Below are 20,801 nucleotides of genomic sequence, written 5' to 3'. Positions count from 1 at the left end.
CTTTTCTGAATGACACTCCTCCAGAGGGGCCTTGGCAACAAAGCCCTTTGTAGCCCCTAGAGGAAGCCAGTCATGGGCTTTGTTCTTTCATCACCACAAAATCACCTGCTCTCTAAGGCAGCTTTTGTGCTATAGTGTCTAGGCCTCTACTCTTTTATTAAAATTTAAGTTGTACCTTTTCTTTTAGATTCACCCCAAGTCTTCTTTGTTAGACTTATTATAAAAATCATACATGCTTTGTGTGAAAAATTAATAAAAGAACATCATGGTAATGAAAGTCAAAAAGTAGCTTAAAACCCCTTCCTTCATTCATTTTCCCCAGAGGAGGCCTGGCTTGTGGTTATCTCCTCAGAAGATCTCCACTTGTATCTATTGGGATGAATCATAAGAAATTGCAGAGATTCGACCACAGAAGTGTCAATTTCGAAGGATATGACTTAATCTCAGCACACAGTAATACAGATGTACTGGTATTTTTGAGAAATACAGATGGCATCATGTTGTTTATAGTGTATTGTGATTCGTGATGTTAGATTGAAGAGAATCTTGGAACTCATGCCATAGCAGTTCATTTAAGGCAGTTCCCTGTTGAGGAAGTGGCACCCCACTCCAGTATTCTTGCCTGGAAAATCCCATGGATGGAGGAGCCCGGTAGGCTACAGTCCATGGGGTCGCAAAGAGTTGGACACGACTGAGCCACTTTACTTCACTTCCTGTTGAGTAGTATACCTGTAGATAAACCTCAATTTGAATAACTCATCCTCTCATTTATTAGCTATTTATTGTTGGCTGTGTTGAATCTTAGTAGCAGCATATGGGGTCTTTTGTTGCAGTGCCCAGGCTTACTAGCATAGGGAATTTTAGTTCCCTGACCAGGGATCTAACCCACGTCAACTGCATCCCATGGTGGATTCTTAACTACTGGACCACCAGGGAAGTTCCTCCAGTCCCCTGATTTAAGGAAGTTTAGTATGATTCTGGTTTTTCACTCTTCTGAATAATGGAGCACTGAATATTATGCATGTATCTTTGTACATTTCATGTAAGTTATCTGGAGTATAACTTCCTAAAAAGTGGAAGCGCTGTTTTCTTGATTTTTAAATATTTTGTTTTTAAGAATTTGTCAGATGCCTCTGGTTCTGTTGGACTTGCTGACCTTAGAGTCCTTCATCCTCCAGTGGTACCAGAAAGACGGGACCTTGGTGGAAGCCTGGCAGACCCTCCAGGCAAATTCTTTGCAGTTGTAGACATTGGCACAAACTTCCCTCCCTTCATGAAATATTCGTGCACTGACTGCCCAGAGGGCACTGGAAACACGGACTCAAAGAAGACAGTGCAGCTGATGAGGGGTGGGAGGGAGAGGTGTACCTGGAGCTCTGTGGATGCACAGAAGCCCAGGTGACCTCTTCATCCTGGGGTGGTGGGGGGACCTTGTGATGCTTTCCATAACCTCACTAGTTTGCAGAGGGAGAGGAACACAGGGCCCAATTGGAGGGGGACATTGAGGCGGCGGCAGGTGTCAGCCTGGGAATTAGTTGTGTTGGCCTTTGTGGAAGGGAGCAATGGGCGTTGAGCTCAGCCGAGCCAAGGTGCCAGATGACAGACCAGGGCTCTTGCCAGCCACTGACCCGGGTAATAAGAGGGCACTTGGCCAGCAGCCACCTGCACACTGTGCCACACGGCCGCTCGTGGGTCAGGACCTGTCAAGTTGCCCAGTGTGAAGCACTACAACAAGCAGAGTCCAAATGCTATGTCTACTGATTTATTTTATATATATAATTCTCCCTCACACTTTGAAATTTCCTTGCAAACCATAAACTTGAAATCAGCAATTAGTAGTTCTTAATGCTGTGGAGCGTTTCTGCCAATCTGGTGAAGCCAATGGACCACTTGTCAGAATAATGTCTGTAAATGAATAAAATCCATAGGATTAGAAAAGAAGCCAGTCATACTCATATACAGGTATCAAAATATTGCAAAAACTTAAGCAATACATATTCCTTTATTGATGTATTAAGCAGCAAGATCCAGCAGTGGGCCTAGAGGTGCTCATAATTTTGAAGTAGGAATGACTATCAATAATATTTCAAGATCACTGCAATGACCATGATGTGAACTGAAAATATCTATCCCACGTAATAGTCAATAAAATCCACAGATGCTGCTACTCTGTGAACTTCTTGTCTGTATACAGAGTGGAAAGAAAGACTAGGTTTCAGATAGAGAGTAGTGAAAATAAAGACGTAAGTTTCTTCTGGTCCATGTTGAGATGCCCAAAAATCTGTCCACAAAGCCAGTTAAGAATCTCTGCTTTTAAGACGTAGGGAACGGACATGTGGACACAGTGGGGAGTGGGGTGGGGGAGGGCGAGATGAATTGAGAGAGTGGGATTAACATATGTGCACGACCATGTGTAAACTAGACAGCTAGCGGGAAGCTACTGTAGAGCACAGGGAGCGGCGACGACCACGAGGGGTGGGAGGGAGGCTCCAGAGGGAGGGGACGTATGTATACTTATTCACGTTGTTGTACAACAGAGACCAACGCAATATTGTAAAGCAATTATACTCCGATAAAAAAAAAGAATCTCAAGGAGAGTATATAACTCCATTGCTAACACTAGCAAGGGGGTACTCTTTCTGCCCCCTTCTGATGCCTATGTCAGAAGCTTTCTCTATCTCTTTTACACTTTAATAAAACTTTATTACACACACACAAAAGAATCTCTGCTTTTAGATACAAAAGAAGGAATTGGAATGAAAACCCCCATTTGTATCAAGGAAATTTATAAAAACTTACACTTTATTCTGATAGGGATGAGAAAAGAAACTATATTAAAAATGAATCAGAATTTAACAAACATTTTGATTACCTGCAATGAAGATCTTTTCCCTTCTTCCTAAAGAGAAAGATACATGGAATTTTCTGTCATTATCTAAATCTCCCAGGGCTGTTTTTGTTTTTTTTTTTGGTACTGATTTTGAGAACTGGGAAACTCTAGATTTGTTCATGGTGGGTATTTTCCCCTGCAAATTCTCTAGTCATGAGAGATGACCCCAGAAGAAGGTTTCTGGGGCTTGCTAGACCTTTGTTGCAATGCATGTTCCCCATTGCTCCGTCTCTCCTCTTCTTGTTCCCTCTCTGCCTCCCCCCTTCACCATAAAAGTTAGGGGTCAGATGGATCCATTTGTCAGCAGCAAAGTTTGAGAAGGCCTTTAAAAATAGAGATGTTGTTGAGGGGGGCGTGTTCCATAGGAGAAATCTTGTTTATGCTCAACAAATAACTTATATTTAGAATTTCCCTTCAGTTTTTCCTTTGAAATTCTGTATTCTCATTTCACTTGAATGACTCTGCATGGAGCATTTAAAAGTAGATCAAACAAAACTCTATAAATACGTTGAGTTCTTTTGGGCATTTTGCCCAAATCAGCTTTGCTAAAGCGGAGAAAAGCAGTGTGCTTTATGTAGCAGATTTTCTCCTCTGAACATCCAGGCTCCCTCCCCCAGGGGTGCTTTGGAGCCATGTCCCCCAGTGCGGTCTGCTGTGGTTCTGGTCACATGGATTAAGGGGCTATGCAGAAAGGCCAAATCAAGCCCTGGTACCAGCCTAAGGAAAGGGGAAAACCAGAAGGATGTTTAGAGATGTCACTGAGTTTGTTGGCCATTGTGTTTCCTTTATCTCACTCTAATGGGAAGCAAAGGTTGGCAAAAAAAAAAAAATTGGTTGAACTGGTATAAATAATGAACAAAGGTGTCTTGTAGCAAATTCTTGAATGTTAAAAGAAATGGGAAAAAAGGGCAGGAGTCAGGGGGCAGGAAGCCCTGCTGTAAAGCAAGTCTGCCCTCATCTTTCCAATTGTAACACATGAGAAAACTGAGGCTGGGAGCTCAAGTGGGCTGCATGATGTGCTCACAGTGCTGGGACCACTGGGGTATCTGTCTTTTCGCTGTTATGAGGCCCAGGATTCTCTCAATGTGCCTTAATGCTATGTTGATAACCACGTGTCCATGAGCTGGAAAATCAGAGCTCATGTGTCCTTTCGGACAGCTAATTCACACCAGTTTTATGAGTCAGTTTGAAGTGGAGGCCACTGTGGTTGGAGAAGTTCTTCATGCCCTGTGCACCTGTATTATTAATATATTTTGTGACTTCTATGGAAATATCAGGTGACAATGTTAACATTGAAAATACCCATGTGTAGCTTCTATTTGCAGAAGCTCAGCTTGTGAAATGGATGGCCCCTTTCTGTATTATGCTGGCAGTAGAATCTCAGTGGTTTTTTTTTTTTTTTTTTTTTTTTTGATGATAAAACGTTAATTGGCTAACTTTAAGACTGCTTTCAGTGGCTTCTTTAAACAGGGCATTAGACTCTGAAATTTTAGTCCTGAGGGAAGGTCTAGATCAGGGATTTATGTCCCTCCCCCTGTTTCAAGATACCTGCTACCTGGGCTCACATGTTGGTGGTGAGTGGGCATTCATGATGAGATGGCATCCACAGAACCATCATGAGGCACGTGTGGATGTTGGTAAAGGAGTTGCATTTGTTGAAAAAGGTGTGCATGAAAGAGCTGAGAGGTGTCAGAGCTGAAGGCATGGAGAAAAACATACACACTGGTGCTCAGAGATATTGCAAATACAGTGGGATGCAGGCAGTGTTAGAGAAAAGCAATAGTTGTCAGAGGAACATAGAGAAGGAACCCTCATGGCAGAGAGTGTGTGTGTCCCTTTCCATACCATCTTCTGTGCCTACACATGGGTATTCATGCACACACGCTCTCCTTCTCTCACTCATTTAATTATTTAGGCTCTCACATATCAGTTGAGTGAAAGAATCCATTTATTGATTAATAAGCATTTGTTGAGTCCATACTCTTGATAGGTTCTGGGTAATAGGAGTAAATAAAAGAGTCCACGATGGGGGTTAAGGAGGGAGGGAGGTGGTGGTCTGCGTGTGTGTGTGTGTGTGTGTGTTTGCAGTGTTGGGATTGTATAGGTATTATGTAATTTGGTCTTTTAATGTACAATGGGCACCTGTTACACATCAGTACACGTAGAGCTGCTTGTCTGGTTTAACTGGCTGCTGCATTTCCCAAGGCCTTGATAAACCATGATTAATGGAGCTATTCCTTCACAGAAGACATTCAGGATGTTTCCTGTGTGGGTCTCTGTACATGTTAGAAGCAATGCTGCCCTGGACATGCTTACACATATATCTCTGCCTACTGAAAATAAGGATTTCCTGTCTTAAAGAGGACTACATTTAAAATAAAAAAAAATAATAAAATAAAATATACATCATTTCTTGTTCGGATCTAGTCCCTTTCTCCCATTAGGTATAATTGACAGTTGACCATAAACTTGAAAGAAGACAGCAGTTAAGATTATCACAGACACTGTTTAGCATCACAGATGCTTCGGACTACAACACTGGTGGAGAGTGAGACACCTTCAGCACAGTGGCAAGACTACAAGGGTCACCAGAATCTTCTCATCCTCGACACTGGCTTTTTAAAAAATTGGTGAAATGTACATAACATAAAATATACCAACTTAACAATTTTGGAATTGGCTTTTAAACACACATTGGTGGGTGCCCTGCTTAACATCAGGTTGAGTCTTTAACTCTTTCCCTCTACCTTTCTGATCTTGCTTCAGTGCTCCTCTAACTGGGAATTTGTGTTCACAAAACTGACGACTCACAGACAGAATGTGGACTAGTTCATTAGTTCATTCATTCATGAAGAATGGATTGTGTGTCTGCTTGAATAGACACTGAGCTAGGTACTGGAGATCAAAGACGAACAAGAAAGGGTCATTGGACTCCAGAGGGGTCAACAGAGACATACATATCACCTGATGATGATACTGTGTATCATCCTTCCTTTCCTTCCCTGCATATCTGATTCTGCGTGTTTTTCAGACTTTCTCTCTTTGTGTTCTATTGGGCTCCCTGTTTGCTTCTAGGCTCCTTCCCCCAAGCTGTCCTGCATACCCCTGGTACCAGGCACTTCTCCCCAGATCACTGTCCTTCTCACACGTTCTGGTCACTTCTCTGGGCAGGATCTCACAAAATAAAAGTTCTCATCCTTTGCTTGGTGTACAAAGTCCCCCAGAAATACACTCCTGATCTGCCTTCCTGGTAGTCTCTGGGGTTGGTGGAAGAGGAGGCCTGCAGACCACAGCTTATTTTACTCGTGGGCCTCGTACAGTCATCCAGGCGTTCTGTGCCCATCCATCAGGATGGGGCCAGCACCCCATCCCCATAGTGTTGGTGCGAGGACTTGAGGGGATACACATTACATACCTAGCAGGGTCCTTGGCACATAGCAGATACTTAGTCAGGGTTTATTTCCTTCATCTCTGCTAAGATGCAGTTGATTTTCCTTACGTGACTTTTGACTTCACCTCCCAACCCTGTCTCCGTGGCCCAGAGGCCCTAGTCACTGGTTCCCTCTTGGTTCTGCACTTCCCTCCTGCATTCTGGTGAGACTTGGGAGCAAATGAGCACTGGCTTAGCTCTAACCTCTTTTCGGATGAACCTTGCGTTTGAAGGAGTAGGCAATTGGATTTTCTGTTTTCTGCCATGCAAAGATGTTGATTATACACATCCCTTTGAGGATCAAGCAGGCTCATCTCCAGGGACCAAACAGGGCTGGCTGATTAAATACTGTACATTTCCACTGCGACAGTCCAGCCACAGCCAAGAGTCATTTGTAAAGAAAGACCCATGAGCTCCTTTTCTTCTGGCATGCCATCAGCCTCTGAAGTAGCCTTCTCTTCCTCTGAGTTACATTCCACTGGAAACAGGGACATGCGTGGGAATTTTTCCAGGACAAGGTTTGATGCTGGGTCCACAAAGTCAGTCATTCAGTTTTCTCTTCCCTTGCACCCAAAAGCCACTGGGTGTCCTGAGTAAAATGGGTGATTCTCCACTTTCATTTATTTCACTTTGTATTGTTTTTCTGTCCTAAAATAGTAAACCTGACCCCTTGCGTAAATTGATGTTTCTGAATCAAAAAACAGCTGCCTCAAGAATCCAGAATGCTGCTCAGTAACTTGGGGAATTGCTGCAACCCTGGCAGTGTTCACTAATTAATTATAGCAGAGACTACCTTCTTTTCCGTCCCCCGGCCCCCAGGAGCACATTTCCAGAGCTAGAAACTGCTTAGTATAATGATCCCAAAGGCCTGTGAAATAGAAACCCAGCACAGCAGAGTTCACCTGGGTTATGTGTTAGGATGACATTGCCACCTGGGTTATGTGTTAGGATGACATTGCCAAATAAGTACAATTTTTTTTGTCCTTTTGGGAGAAACTGAATATAGGACCTAAATAGCATGGTCTGGAAGAGTCCCACTGATTTTTTAAAATAGTTTATTTTTGGTTGCTCAAGGTCTTCATTGCTTTGCATGGGCTTTTCTCTAGTTGTGGCGAGCACGGGCTACTCTTCATTGCAGTGTGCGGGCTTCTCATTGATGTGCATTCTCTTGTTGTGGTTTCCAGGCTCTAGAACATAGGGCCAGTAGTTGTGGGGCGTAGACATAGTTTCTCTGTGCATGTGGGGTCTTCCCAGACCAGAGATTGAACCTGTGTCCCCTGCATTGGCAGGTGGATTCTTATCCACTGGACCACCAGGGAATCCCCCATTGATTTTTTGACAACTGGCCTGTCTAGATGTCTCTAGATCCTGGCTGTATGTTAGAATCACCTAGGGAGTTCCTGAAATTCACATACCCAGGCTGCACCTAGACCAGTGACTTCAGAGAATCTAGGAGTGGGGCCCAGGCATCCTTTTTTTTTCTTTTCCGCCTAAATATTTTATTTAGAAAAATTTCAAATGTACAGGAAAGTTGTAACAATAGTACAATGAACATCCATTTAGAGTCACCATTTGTTAACATTGCCGCATTGGCTTTCTCTCTTTCTCTCACTGTATGTCTGTGCGCATTCATATATGTCTATATGTAAGTGTATACACAAACATGTGCACATCTTTCATTTTTTCCTTAAACAATTTGAAAGTACATTACAAATATCAAGACACTTCATCTCTGAATACTTCAGAACAAGGACTTTCTCCTATGTAATTGCAGTAGAATTAACACTCAGGAAATGTAGCATTAATGTAATGCTATTATCTATTATTAGTCCATATCCAAACTTACCCATTTGTTCCAATAATGTCCTTTATAACCTTTAAAAGAAACCCTGAATCGAGTTAAGAATTGCATTATATTTAGTTGTTAAATCTCTTTACTGTTTCAAAGTCTAGAATAGTCCTCTAACCTTTAAAAAGTTTTATGTGATATTGAACTTGAAAAGATTTTTAAAAAGTAAAACCAGGTCACTTTTGTCAACTGTCCTTCATTTTGGATTTACAGGATTTGAATTTGCATGTTTCTTCACTGTCAGATTTCATCTAAATGTTTTGGGCGGGAGCATTGTGTAGGCAATCTTAAGCCGTTCTTAGCATATCACATAAGGAGGCAGCACCTGGTGTCAATTAGTCCCATCGCTGATGACAGGGACTTTGAGACCTTGTCTTCCAGGTTCCTCCATACTCTGGGGACTATTTCCTTTCATAATCAATGAATCTTTGGGGAGATACTTTGAGACTGTCTAGATATCCTCCTAATCCCCAACAAGATTTCACCCCGTGGTTTTAGAGACCATTGATTATTGTCAGAATCAGTTGTTGCCATGATGGTTATAAGATAGTGATTGTCAGTTCCTGTCATTTCTACATGACAGTTGACATTCTTTTGTAAAGGAGAGCTTTGCCCTCATGGCCCATCCTTACCTGTCTAATCTTACCCATCTGTCTAGCTATGAACCTAGCTACCTAGTGAATGTATCATGATGGGCTCATGAGTCTTTTTGAACTGAATGAATTCTTCAGTACATGGTGTCATTGTCCCATATTTGGCCAGTAGAAGCCCCATCAAGCTCATCCTTGTGTCCTTTTGAAATTACCCGTCAAGGCTTAGAGTGCTTCATTCATTTTGTCATAGCCACGTATTCCAGTCTTACTTTGTATTTTCTTTGCTCCAGCCCTGGAAGCCCTGGAAGAAGTCATTTTTCTCTGGAGACCTAGTTCCTTAGGGGCTGTTGTTTAGGAAGTTATGGGAAATTTCATAAAACTTGAAACTATGAAACAGGCGATTTTAGGGGACAGCCAAGATGGGGAACTACTGCTTAGCATCCCCCAAAGGGAGAGTGTTTGGTCCCACAAGGTATTTTCCTTTGGTCACCTATAATTGGTGGCTCTGATGCATTGTTGAGGTTTAGATTTTTGTGGGCAGTGTCACTTGCAGAGTTAGGTTTAAATGCAAGCCCTTAGACTCAACCTCAGAGAGTACAGTTCTGTTGGTCTGCCCTGCATGCCGAAGTTTTGATACAGGTGGACCCCAGGCCTTATCTGGAGAAAATGCCAGAAGTGACCATAAGAATTAGGGGCTTCTTATGATGTTTCACTTTGATTTTATAAATGTTGTCTCTTTTGTAAAACAGTGTCAGGATACTGCTGCATTCTCTAGGCATGTGGAGAGGATTCCCTTCATTAAGTTAGTGAGTTTCTTGAAAATATCAAGTGATTTAAACCCTCGTAGTTATACTCTTGTTCTATCAAGGAGGATGTGGCATATAAAAAAAACAGGCTGTATGAGTATTGAAAGTTTTCAGTTGACCCAAAGGCTTTTTTCAACCACTTCACTATTTGTTGTTATATTTTTGTGGTCATTGAATGAACTGACCTAGTAAAGTTTTCACATGTCATAAGACCCCTGAAAGCCCTAAAATATAGATGTGTGTGCTATTTCTGACACTTGGTCTTGGCACCTTTTGTAGTTTCTATTTCATTTTTAGAGAATGTGAATATATGACATTTCCTCCCCATCCAACCAGTTTTATTTCATTAAAATATGGGCCCCAGTTCTCAGCAGCTATAAGGAAATGCTCCTGATTCGTGGTTTGTCACTTCCTGGTTTCACATCTGAACCATGTACCATGTTAGTCCAGTGAGTCCTTTCTGCAATCTCAAGGCTCATGGACAGGGATTCTTCTTAAGAACAGGGGAGGCAGTCTCTGGAGTTGCATATCCTAATTCAAAATCCCAGGCCCTTCTAGCACTTTCTAGCTGTGAGACCTCTGGTAAAATAGTCTCTGTGTGCCTCCTTGGTCTCCTTGTCTGTAAAAGGGAAGGTTCAGGATGTACCCTCAAGGTTCAGTGAGAGGATCAAATGGGCTAATGCATATGAATTGCTTAGTAGTCTCTGGCACACAGTAAGTGCTTAATAAATGTTAGCTGTTACTAATTTTATTAAGCAAAGCTTGTCATGAATGGAAGGTGGTTATGAGATCTAATGAGGGAGTTGAGGGTACCTCCCTTGCTACCTGTGTTTGCCTGTGTTCCTCTAAATGAGTACATGTTCATGCATTTGGATTTTGTGGCCATCATATAATATGGCAGTAAAGTAGAGACATGTCAAGTATGCCTTGTGAAGTCTGCCTTAGTCATAATTTTTTAGTAAGCCGTGTGCCCCCGTACCTTTGCTTGTATGTTCATAAAACTTGTGTTCATTACTTTCAATTATGTATAAAGAGTTAAAAAACACACATGCAGTAGAAGTGTATTAAAACTTGCCTGTGGACCAGGCTGTGAGTGTGGAGGATTCCAAACCACAGCCTTGGGCAAGTCATACATTTTTTCCCCTCCAGTTTCTAGTAGCTATTAAAAGGAGATGACATTGTTGTCTGCATACCTCTTTGAGGAAGGTCAAGACCAACTAGTAAACATTAGTGAAATGCCAGGGAAAGGAAAACATGGCAAATGACATTCTTAAATTTCCTTTAATTTGATATGGACAGAAGCCACTGAGATACAGTGCCTCCGAATGTCAAATATTCCCCCCGAGCTGAGTTTTAGGTTGGGTGGAACTGGCGAACAAGATTGAAACAGTAATTTGCAGAGGCTGAGGAATGGAAAGCAGCCGTGCAGGAGTTGAGGAGTTATCTGTAATGAGAAAGCTGTGGAGAAGCCCTCAGGCTGTGTTATGCAATGTTGTGGGAAGCAGTTAAGTACAGATTGCAGAGAACTTGAGCCGAGATGTGACCTGAATTGGTTCATCCAGCATTGGAGCGAGAGCTCTGAACTCAGGGCAAGGAGACACTGCCACTTGCTAGCTTGGTGACCTTGGGTAAGTCACTGCGCCCCAGCTGCTTCATTTCCAAGATGGTTGCTCAGTCTGGCTCTTTTCTTTTTCACCGCTGTGATTGGTAGGGTAAGTTAGGGTGATGGGTGTCAGAGGTGCTTTAGAAAAGAACAGAAACAATCCCAGTGTCAGAGGGGGTCATTGTTTCAGGGCTCACTTTTCTTGGTCTTGTATGTTGGCAGTGTGCTTTATAGGTCTTTGTGCCACCAGTTGAATAACCTTAGAAGCTTTTAAGAAATATTTAAAAAAAAAAAAAAGAAATATTGAGTAGCCTGGCAGAGAGAGATTAGTTAGTGTGCTTTTCTTTCTGATTCCAGGTGGGGCTCTACAGATGTCATATGGAAAGATTTGGTTCTCGAGAAATACTATTCTGTTCTAGGTCCTGATTGCTGAGTTAGTCTTGTCTCTCCTTCGCCCTTTACGTAGTATTGGGTTAGATGCTACTTTTTACAAAGGATTTGGTGAAGATACGAATTCACATATAACTGAGTTTTATGACTTCAGCTAGCAATAGGTCTTCAGATGTTATTTTAAAGTCACTTTGGTCAGAACTTAGGTGACCTCCGTGGTTATGAGTGTGAGGTGTCAGACAGTTGTCACATTTACTTGTTTCATGCTCAGTTTTCTATCTGCAGAGTTTGCTTTGAACATAACATGAACAAATATAGCTCTTAAAGATGTATAGAACCTCACCTTATGAGATGTAGATGGGGGCAGCGGAGGCACAGGGAGTAGGAGATGATGCCATGATCACTTGGTCATCTGGACTCGTGGCTCGAATGAAACTCTGTATCCTGTATTACAGAGGGCTTGATTCGCCTTCCTTTGTGTTGGAAGCCAGGGAAAGCAGTGGAGTTCTTTTTTAAATTGTTTAATTCTATTTATTTTTGGCTGTGCTCGCTCTTTGTTGCCGCATGGGCTTTTTGCTAGTTGCGGCGAGCAGGAGTTACTCTCTAGTTGCGCTGCATGGGCTTCTCATTGTGGTGGGTTCTCCTGTTGTGGAGCATGGGCTCTAGTAGCATGGGACTCAATAATTGTGGCTCCCAGGCTCTAGAGCACAGGCTCAGTAGTTGTGGTGTATGAGCTTAGTTGCTCTGCAGCATGTGGGGTCTTCCCAGACCAGGGATTGAACCTGTGTCCCCTGCATTGGCAAGCAGATTCTTAACCACTGCTCCATCAAGGGAGTCACAGCAGTGGAGTTCTTTGTCCTTAAGATGACTCTTGTGGACTTCCCGCCTGGGAAGAGCCATTTGGGTGAGCCCTCTGTTCCTAGGAGAGCTGGGGCTGCCCTCCTCTGTCCACAAACAGTGTACTTGGCACCTGGGAATCAGCTTGAGAGCCATGTGTTGGTACTTATGGAGACCAGGCAGCTTGTGGTTTCTCACAAGGGGGTGGAGTGTTTTCGCGTCATCACCAAAGTCGTGGTTAGGTGACATGCTGGTTCTCAACTTCTGCCCTCTTCCCTTTGTTCAGCTCTGTTCTTCCTTAGTGAGGTTCGGGCAGAAAAAAAATGGAACAGAGAAAACTAGGCCATTGACTTGGGATAAATGTCAATCAGCACATCAGATGTAGCCAAGGCCTCCCCTCTGTATGACATCACATTGCATGGGGGTCTCAGTGTGGCCACTGGTCACTCCTGTGGGAACTGGCTGTTTCAGGGAAGATTAGAAAAGGAAAGGAGTCCCTGTAAGCAGTATCCAAAAATAACATAAGCACTTCTAAATGTGTGGCCTTGAAGTCGTTGATCCCTATGGCGTTTGAGGCCATGTGGCAGCAGGAAGGAATGAGGTGAGGTGGTCAGCCTTGAGCGATAAGCTTCTGAGCAATGCCGGTCTCAGTGCCCCTCTCCGGTCCACTTCTGTGCAGCTTGGGCCTCCTCCGCTGTCTGTCTCTGCCCACTAAGCCCCATCACACACCCATGTGCATGTTCTGTCTCCCCACAGTGCATGTCTGTGGCGTGGATAGTTGCATCCGGATTTGAACAGCTTTGAACCAGGACCTCCCAGTGGGGCCACACTGGGGGAGTGAGATGCTGTGACTTTGAGTGTCCTTCAGTCAAGCAAAGTGTGGCCCTGGCTTTTCTCTTGATGTTCCTGGATTGGTTCTGTGTAAGCAGCCAGGGATCCTGCTAATGGCTCCCCTGGGACAGAGAGAAGAGGACCGAAGTGGATTTGCTGATCCCCTGTGGGGCATTTGGAATGGTACCAAGAGTAGGCTGAAATCTAATCAGCCTTTGCTTATCAGCCTGAGTTCCAGCATGTTAAAAGGGTGATGATTAGTGAGAGAAAGGCCAGAATACTTTATCTTTTCCTTTGCACATTTGGGAAGAATTTCCTCTGCCTCGCTAGCATTAGAAGCAGACCATTCTTTTCCCTCCACTGTTATCACATCAGCTTTCATTAAAAGTCACCAGCAGCAAATACAAAGCCCTGTCCATGGAAAACCGTTTAAGGCAACACTGTGCTCCAGCGCTTCGGGGTGGGCTTTTGCCTTCTGCACCACCAGATCAGTTTCTCATATCCATGCCTTTCTGACCCAGCAGCTTTTCAAAGACCAAGCAGCATTGCTCTGCTTTCTCCTGCCTCTCTCCCAGAGACCAGAGCTGCCATGCCTCTAGCCATGTCCCAGAGAGCATATTTGAGACAAGTCAGCTTAATTTGCCTGCATGCCTAGGATGCCTCTCTTTAAAATCGATTTTTGAGACCAGAGCTGGATCTGAATATTTTCCTTTTCCTATGCAGGCGAGCGACGGAGGCGTCGGTGCCAGGTGGCATTCAGCTACCTGCCGCAGAACGATGACGAGCTCGAGCTGAAAGTCGGCGACATCATAGAGGTGGTGGGAGAGGTACGTGTGCCAGGCGGGTGGGTGCAGGGCCTCTCACGGACTGTCAGAACCCACCTGTGGCTAGTTGGCCTTGCTGTGGGGGATGTTAGGACTCAAGAGACTGGGGACATCATCCGGTTCAGTCTTCCAGAAGAGATTCTAGAGAGGTGTGCCTCCCAACCCGCTGAGGGCAGATGTGGACCATTTAAAACTGTGGTCTTCTTCACTGCATGCTAGCTAACGCCAACCCAGTACCATAGCTTTCCTCCTCTGCTTCAAGTACTCATAGACTCTCGGTATCCAGAGTGACCACATCCACTTTAAAGGATGGATTCGGTATTTGTCATGGGGAGCACTGAGGATTCAGAGGGAAGGAAACAAGTGACATTGATAGAAGACCTAGTATGTGATGGGCATGACAAGATTCTTTACACATTGGTCCATTGACTCTTCATAACCACTTTAGTTTTGTAGATAAAGAAAGAGGCTTGAGAGATGCTATAACAGGCAGGGCTGAGGGTTGAAGCTAGGTCCACCTGGGTGGAGACCTTTGTTCTCTCACTGCCCTACATTACCTTGTCCCTGCGTGGTCCCAGCTGCTTGCAGCCAGGCCTGCTGGTGAGATGTCCCACCAGACCCTGGCATGGGATTTTGGGGCTCCACTCCCTGAGGGCGGGAGCATCCTGGGCTTCGCACTTAGAATCTGATCATTCATCCTGATTCAACATATGTATCTGTGTATAGTGATAGTTTTCCAATTGCTTTCATTTCCTGCATACCATTCAATGTTACAGAAACCCATGATTTATTAAAAACAAAAAAAACTAGGAAGCCAGAAGTCAAGGAGGAGGTTAAGTGAAGTATGACGTGGGTGGGAGTGGCAGGGCTGATGCCAGCAGACAGATTTCTGGACTCTCGTATAAACGTAAAGGGAGCATGCATCAAAGCTTTATTTAACCCATTAATGAGGGCATCTGCAAGATGGTAAGGCTGACTCAAAGAGAATGGTGAAAGAGCAAAGTGTTTATAAATGATTGAAAGAGAAAAACGCTTGAGTAAGATTGCTAAGTTAGATGCGAAACTACATTGCATCCTACAGGGCAGTGAGACGAACCTCTGAGGTCATCTTTTCTAGGGGATGAATCTCTCTCTCTGCTGGTCAGAGGTTATTTTCATGGTTATCTGACAAGACTCATTCACTTTGTTCTTGGTCTTCTAGCAGTTAGCATCTGCACTAACACAGTTGTAAACTCTCCTCATAAAAAGTAAACGGTGTGTCAAGCAAAGATACTTGTCCCTAGAGAATCAATCAGTGTGGTTCCCAGTGTGGGAGGACATGCAGTAACCCGCTTTTTGCCAGTTTCCCAGTTTTGGATCATTTGAATTAGTATGTCGTTCATCATGTTTTATTCCTGGTGCCAAGCACAACACATAGGAGACATTTGTTGAAAGCTGAATGAGTGCAAAATGAATGGACAGCCAGAGTAGAACATTTATGCCAATGGTAGACTGGCACAGTTCTTAAGACTGAAACCAGGGAAGAAATTCCAGGGGAAAAAAATAAACGATTGTGACTAATAATAAAAAAAAAAGAGTTAAAATCTTGGTATGATTTGAAGTGAGTTTAGCTAAACAAAGAGGGCAACAAACAGGAAAAAATTTGAAAAAATTTTATATATGTAACATAGGAAAATATATTAGGAAGCTATTATAAGAATGATAAAGGATAGATATGATATAAACACCCATTCCACAAGTAGAAATAAAAATCTGAACCATGAGAAAGTGTTCTAACCTGCTACTAATTAATCTAATTAAGACAATTTGATTGGGTACCTCCTTTTGAAAATCCTAAAAAAATATTTAGTGGTGAGACTTGGCAGTGATTAGAAGAAATGGTGACTTTATGATATATCTTTATGATCCTTGTTTGATGCTGTTTAGCAAGGTGCATCAAGAGCTATAAAAATCTGAATTAATACTCTTTGACTCAGTAATCTTACTCCTAGAAATTTATTCATGGAAAATGGTTACAGAAAAAAATATGTTAAACATGTTAATTGCAGCAATGCTCGTGATAATGAAAAAATCATCAAGAAAGGGAATAGTTGTGTGAATTAAGGTATATTACCCAGCTAGAAGATTGTGAAGCCTTTAAGATGGTAAATACAGAAGCCTTTATATTTATTACAATACTGTGTGTTGTAATTATCTGTTATATTCCACTAACCTGAGAGCTTTTCAACAGCTGGGATCTGGTTTTTCTCTATCTTTATATTCATAGTACATGGAATAGTGCCTGAAACCTAACACATACTTTAATAAATGCTTGCTGAATAAGTAAATGAATACATGGAAGTATGAAAAGTTTTTTTTCAAAATAAATGAATAGATAGTCACAAAATTACATTCACTAGGAGCAGTTGAATATAATTGTCTGAAGTCTATCTCAATGCATGTGATCGAAGACAGAAAGGGCTCCAGAATTGAAAGTGGATCTGCCATAGAAGATGGTTTTCCCTTTAATGTTGTAATAATACTGTAACAAATACAAATCAAGATAAAAGTTCTTAATAAATTTCTGGAATTATTGCTGAGTCTCATCTGTCTGTTGACTCCAGGGGAACCAAGTGAGGGTTGCTAAGGGAGAGGGATGATTGCAGGGCTGGTGTTCTCCTTTCCTGGAAGAAGAGTTTCACCACCCTCTGTGGGCCCAGCCTCTTTACCATCCATGCCCGTTCAGTGCTAGGCTTCGTCCTGGGCTTGCCTCAAGTAGGAAAAGGGAAAACTAACTGGGTAGCCTCTGCTATTTCTGTAAAACAAAGCATAAACGTTTACCTTTTAATCCATATTTTAAAATTATATCACCAAAAGTTAATTTCCCTACTTTTGAAGTTTATTCTAATATTGCATTATCTTATAAAGTCTGTCCTTTTCTCCTATAACAGATGTTATATAAATGCCAGTAGGTTTCTACTGTCTAATGCCACTGAATACTAAAAACAAAATAAAAATCCCAAATAAACAAAATCCCTTAAATCACAGGAGCAGGTTATGATAAGACCATAGTAATAGCTTTGCAATACTATAGTATCAATCTGTTTGCCAAGAGAAAGATGTGTATGTGCATATAGATTATATTTTTATTGATAAATTGATTCATAGATTAATTCTACAGTGTTACAAAGCTATACAAACACATGCCCCTACTTCCCCCCTGCCCCTAAGAGACAATTCCTAGGATTTTGAATATATGGACCAGTTCTTGAGAACAGCTGAAGCAGGTAGAGAATCCTAAAAAAATGATATACTTATATCTTAACATGTAGAAGTGAAGTGAAGTGAAGTTGCTCAGTCGTGTCTAACTCTTTGCGACCCTGTGGATTGTAGCCCGCCAGGCTCCTCTGTCCATGGGATTCTCCAGGCAAGAATACTGGAGTGGGTTGCCATTTCCTTCTCCAGGGGATCTTCCCGACCCAGGGATCGAACTCTGGTCTCCCGCATTGGAGGCAGATGCTTTAACCTCTGAGCCACCAGGGAAGTCCATCTTAACATGTAATCTTAGCTTAAAAATGTATAGTCATCCCTCTTAGGGCCAGGGTGTTTTCCTAAACTATGTGTTTGTTGGTTTGAGCTCCACCTTCTCTGCATCCATGATGCATCCTCTACTATTCCCACTGTTTTCTTTAAACTTTTTGGAACTAGGAGTGTTACACTAAGTGGCATATAGGATCCTAGTTCCCCAACCAAGGATCAAACCTGGGCCCCTTGGCTTGGAAGCACAGAGTCTTAAATATTGGACTACCAGGGAAGTCCCACCACTGGTTTCCTTGAAGTGGATTGAGGACAACTTAAGGGAAGCAATGAGCTCCCTTAAGCAATGAGCTGAGTAATAATTCTTCTAAAATTCCACACTGCCTCACCTCCCAAACTTTTAGCTGTCTTTTCTATACCTAATTTGGCACCATGTTTTTAAACCTTCAAATTACATCATATTCCTTCTCACCACTAGCCTTTTGTCTTCAAACCTACGTATTTTGTACTCTTTAACCGTGTTGTGTGCTGGCAGGAAGAGCAGTGAACTGGAGCAGGTCTGGGGGGACATGGCCCTGACCTTTGGTGAGGGGGGCAGCACTTCTGGCTGAAGTTACCGGCTCAGCTCGGATGGGTCTCTGCAGCATGGCCAGAGGAGAAATGGAGAGTGTGGGGCGGTCCAGGGATGAGTGGGGCTGGCAAAGTGAAGGTCACTCAGGAAAGTGCTTCTGCCTCCTGGCTGGGGAGCAGTCAGTGGTCTGCAGGGAGGACAGAAGTTCTTGTGAAGTTAATGGGACTTCACTTTCCAAAAGGAAAGCTAGCAGGCTAAATCCTTGGTAGGCATTTTTAAGTACACAGTTGTGACATTTCTGTCTGGAGTGGGGCAGACTGGTCATTGCAGTCTAGACTAGCCTGTAGACGAGCCTGTAGCTAGTCTCTCTGTGTGTGTTCCAATAAAGCTTTATTTACAAAAGTAAGAGCCAGACTTGCCCCTGATCCCCCAGCAAGAGGTTCCCCACCCTTCATTCTACACTGCAGAGAAGGCCAGTGGGATGGGATGGGGAAGCTGATGTTTATAGGGTATTTACCACATGCCAGGGCACTGTGCTAGTTCCTTCATACATGATATTTCATTTGGTCATCACAGAAATCACTGTCTGGAAGGTGTGATCAGTATTTGTGTTTTGTAGCTGAGGAAACTGAGGCTCAGAGAGGTTAAGAAACTTGACTGAAGTTGCTCAGCTGTTAACAGGATCTGATATGTAGCTGTTTTGAAGGATAGGACTTTCAAGCATTGCTGAAGGATGTCTGTAAGAGCCGTACCAGAAACCCTTGCCATTGTCAGGAAAATCGTGGCTATATTGCTCTCTCTCATTGGACAGCATTTGCTTAAGTCTTAAATATGTATCATATATATTTTCTTAAGTCATTACCCTATAGGTTTTTTTTTTTTTGAGGAACCCCTCTCATGTGGAATAGGCTTGTTCTCAGAAGAATAAGGGGAGGGGATAAAAATCAACTTCCTCTTGGTATGGTCCTGCCCGGAGAGGTAATCAGACAAAGAGACGTAGCAATTTGGGGAAAATGTTGACTTGGGCATTTAGAACCTAGATAACACATGTTTATAGTTGGCACAACCAGCTTTCCATGTCCCCAGATCAACAAGTATGGTTATTTAAAGCAATGGAAATAGAAAATAATGTAGGTATTTATGGCTTCAGAAAGTGGTTCCCTCAAAAATATTTTTTCCCACCAGTTCCACAAATAGAAAAAATGTTTTCCAGAAACAATTTGTATTTTTTCAGCAGTATTCAAAGGGTAAAACCATGTCTTAGCACATTTACATAAAGTTCTTAGAAAAGGCAAAACCAATCATAGGTGATAGAAGTCAGATTAGTGCTTGCTTGGAGGTAGATTGACTAGGAAGGAACACAAAGAAATTGTTTGGAGCGATAGAAAGGCTCTGTATGTTAATAGAAGTATGGGTTACATGGGTGTATGCATGCATTTATCACAACTGTTTGACTTGTACCATTAAGATCTGTACATTTAAATGAATTATATCTCAATTTAAAAACTTTTTAAAAAGTATCTTGATGCTTTTCTAGCTTGAAAATTTTCTAAAATATTTCCCCATACCTCTCACAGGTAGGAGAAATGACTGTTATTGTAATTCTCATTTAATTATTTCTGAATAATTTTTTTAAATTGAGACATGATTGACATATAACTATACTAATGTTAGGTGTACAGCAAAATGATTTGATATATGTATATATTGCAAAAAGATCTCTCCCGTGAGTTTAGTTAACATCCATTACTACACATAATTACAGTATTTTTCTTGTGATGAAAACATTTAAGATCTCTCCTAGCAATTTTCAAAAACACAATACAGTGTTATTAATTATATCCACTGTGCTGTGCATTGTTTCTCTTATTTCACTTAGCATAAGGCCTTCAAGGAACAAGAAAAAGTATAAGCTATTTCCAGAGTTAGTAGAAGAAAAGAAATAACAAAGATCACCAGAAATAAATGAAGTAGAGTCTAAAAAGACAATAGAGAAGATCAATGGAGCTCAGACCTGGTTTTTTGGAAAGATAAAATAGACAGCTCTTTAGCTAGATTCACGCAGAGAAAAGAACTCCAATAAATCAGAAGTGAAAGAGAAGTTACAACTGATACAACAGAAATATAGATGATCATAAGATGCACATGAGTTTGGGTGAACTCTGGGAGTTGGCGATGGACAGGGAGGCCTGGCGTGCTGCGATTCATGGGGTTGCAAAGAGTCGAACATGACTGAGCAACTGAACTGAATTGAGCTGAACTGAAGAGACTGTTATGAGCAATTATATGCCAACACATTGGCCAAGCTAGAAGAAATGGATACATTCCCAGAAACATAGAAACTACCAAGTATTAATAAGTTTTGACAAAAATTTGAGTGATCTTGAGATGTGGGCCTTTCCTTAGAGCTCAACTTGTAACCATGTTTCTTTCTGGAAAGAATGGCACAACAGCTCTTGAAACAACGAAACACAAGTACCCATTTGCTGTGAGCCTCGCCCTCCCCCATGCTTCCCTTCTTCACACTCGCCTCTCCAGTGAGTTTTTTAAAAAATTTATTTGGCTGTACCATGTCTTAGTTGTGCACTGGGATCTTCAGTCTTCATTGTGGCATGCAGGATCTTAGTTGCAGCATGCGAGCTCTTGGCTGTGGCATGTGGC

The 20,801-nt window shown here is 42.4% G+C and overlaps 1 protein-coding gene across 4 annotated transcripts in view; it reads left to right on the top strand.

Annotated features, from left to right (window-relative positions):
- The window catches only part of SH3KBP1 (SH3 domain containing kinase binding protein 1), a 336,343-nt gene that overhangs the window by 152,252 nt on the left and 163,290 nt on the right, over nt 1–20,801 (top strand). For all 4 annotated transcript variants that reach the window (XM_044937139.2, XM_025276217.3, XM_044937141.2 and 1 more), the window contains one exon: nt 13,953–14,056. In XM_044937139.2, coding sequence (XP_044793074.1) covers nt 13,953–14,056 — 104 coding nt within the window. The remainder of the gene's footprint in view (nt 1–13,952; nt 14,057–20,801) is intronic.

This window comes from Bubalus bubalis, chromosome X, assembly GCF_019923935.1.
Source record: "Bubalus bubalis isolate 160015118507 breed Murrah chromosome X, NDDB_SH_1, whole genome shotgun sequence".
NCBI lineage: Eukaryota > Metazoa > Chordata > Mammalia > Artiodactyla > Bovidae > Bubalus > Bubalus bubalis.
Note: the sequence above shows the minus strand (reverse complement) of the source record. Positions and strands in the feature narration are given on the sequence as shown.